The sequence below is a fragment of the Echinops telfairi genome, unplaced genomic scaffold (assembly GCF_000313985.2).
Source record: "Echinops telfairi isolate 266 unplaced genomic scaffold, ASM31398v2 ScPeMD7_7469;HRSCAF=8507_1, whole genome shotgun sequence".
NCBI classification, from domain to species: domain Eukaryota; kingdom Metazoa; phylum Chordata; class Mammalia; order Afrosoricida; family Tenrecidae; genus Echinops; species Echinops telfairi.
In genome coordinates this window covers 148,560,679-148,561,753 of record NW_022111373.1, presented here as the reverse complement: position 1 = coordinate 148,561,753, position 1,075 = coordinate 148,560,679, and the positions used below count along the sequence as shown (strand labels likewise).

At 59.3% G+C, this 1,075-nt stretch overlaps 1 protein-coding gene across 1 annotated transcript in view; it reads left to right on the top strand.

The window, feature by feature from the left end:
* NSUN2 (NOP2/Sun RNA methyltransferase 2) overlaps positions 1-737 on the top strand; it is a 17,384-nt gene extending 16,647 nt beyond the window's left edge. Inside the window, exon 16 of the mRNA XM_045285287.1 lies at positions 7-737. Within this exon, the coding sequence (XP_045141222.1) occupies positions 7-229 (223 nt within the window). The 3' untranslated portion in view covers positions 230-737. The remainder of the gene's footprint in view (positions 1-6) is intronic.
* The last annotated feature ends 338 nt before the right edge of the window (positions 738-1,075 follow it).

The window sequence follows — 1,075 nt, the reverse complement described above, 5'->3', positions numbered from 1 at the left end:
GGATGGCAGCTCCGATGGGGCAGCGGGCGGTGACATGGCCGGGGATGGCAGCTCCGATGGGGCAGCGGGCGGTGACATGGCCGGGGATGGCAGCTTCAATGGGGCAGCGGGCGGTGACATGGCTGGGGATGGCAGCTCTGATGGGGCAGCGGGCAGTGACACAGCTAAGGTGGGAAGCCCAGACGGGGCAGCAGGAGGTGACATGGCTGAGGAAAGCTTGCCCCAGTGAGGAGAGTGGACCCGGGGAAACTGCCTCGGTAGTGGTGGGGCTCAAACCCAACCCAGAGCTGGCCAGGAGCCGAGCAGTGAGTGGACCGGGAACAGCGGACTGGGCAGCTCGCTGCGCTGTCCTCGGTGTGCAGCTGCCTGCTGGGCCTGGGCCACGCTGCGTGGTGCGTCCTGCTGCCCAGAGACCTTCACCAGTAAAGTCTTCTACAAAGAAATGAAGTGAAACTGCCCTTACAGAGGTTGCCAGGTCCGGTTTATCATGCCTAGGTTGACGGAGAGGCCCAGGGTTGAACACTTATTTACAGAAAGAGCCTCTACCCGGTGCACTCGGGCACCACCCTGTGTGGCCGAGCGTGCACAGGGGTCGCTGTCTGAGGTCTCAGGTGATGTTGGTGCCTTTGTGAGGAAGGGTCCAGGGAGGGCCGCTGGGCACTGGGACCCAGGGCTTTGATTTGTGAAGTGGGAGGTGTGGTCCTTGGAGCAGGTCAATAAAGAGCTATGAACTCCGAGCTGAGTGCGCGCTTGACTCTCCTATCTCCTGCTGAGGCGACGAAGGAAGAAGCTGGCTTTTGACTAAAAGGAAGAGTCAGAATTAAATGTCCTTAGCATAGGAGACCAAAGATTCTGGTCAAAGTCTGCTCCCTCTCTCCATCTGTGGGGATATAAACTTATACCCCGTGTGCAAAGACGTGACTGCAACATACCAGCACTAAGCAGCGAACCAAGAGAGGTCTGCAGGGGCCGGCCCCAGCCCCAACTACATGACCCCCTGCCCAGAAGAATGCACTTTAGGGGACAGCACAAGCTGCAGTTCAGGGACAGGCGAGTCTGATGAGAGCGCATAGGA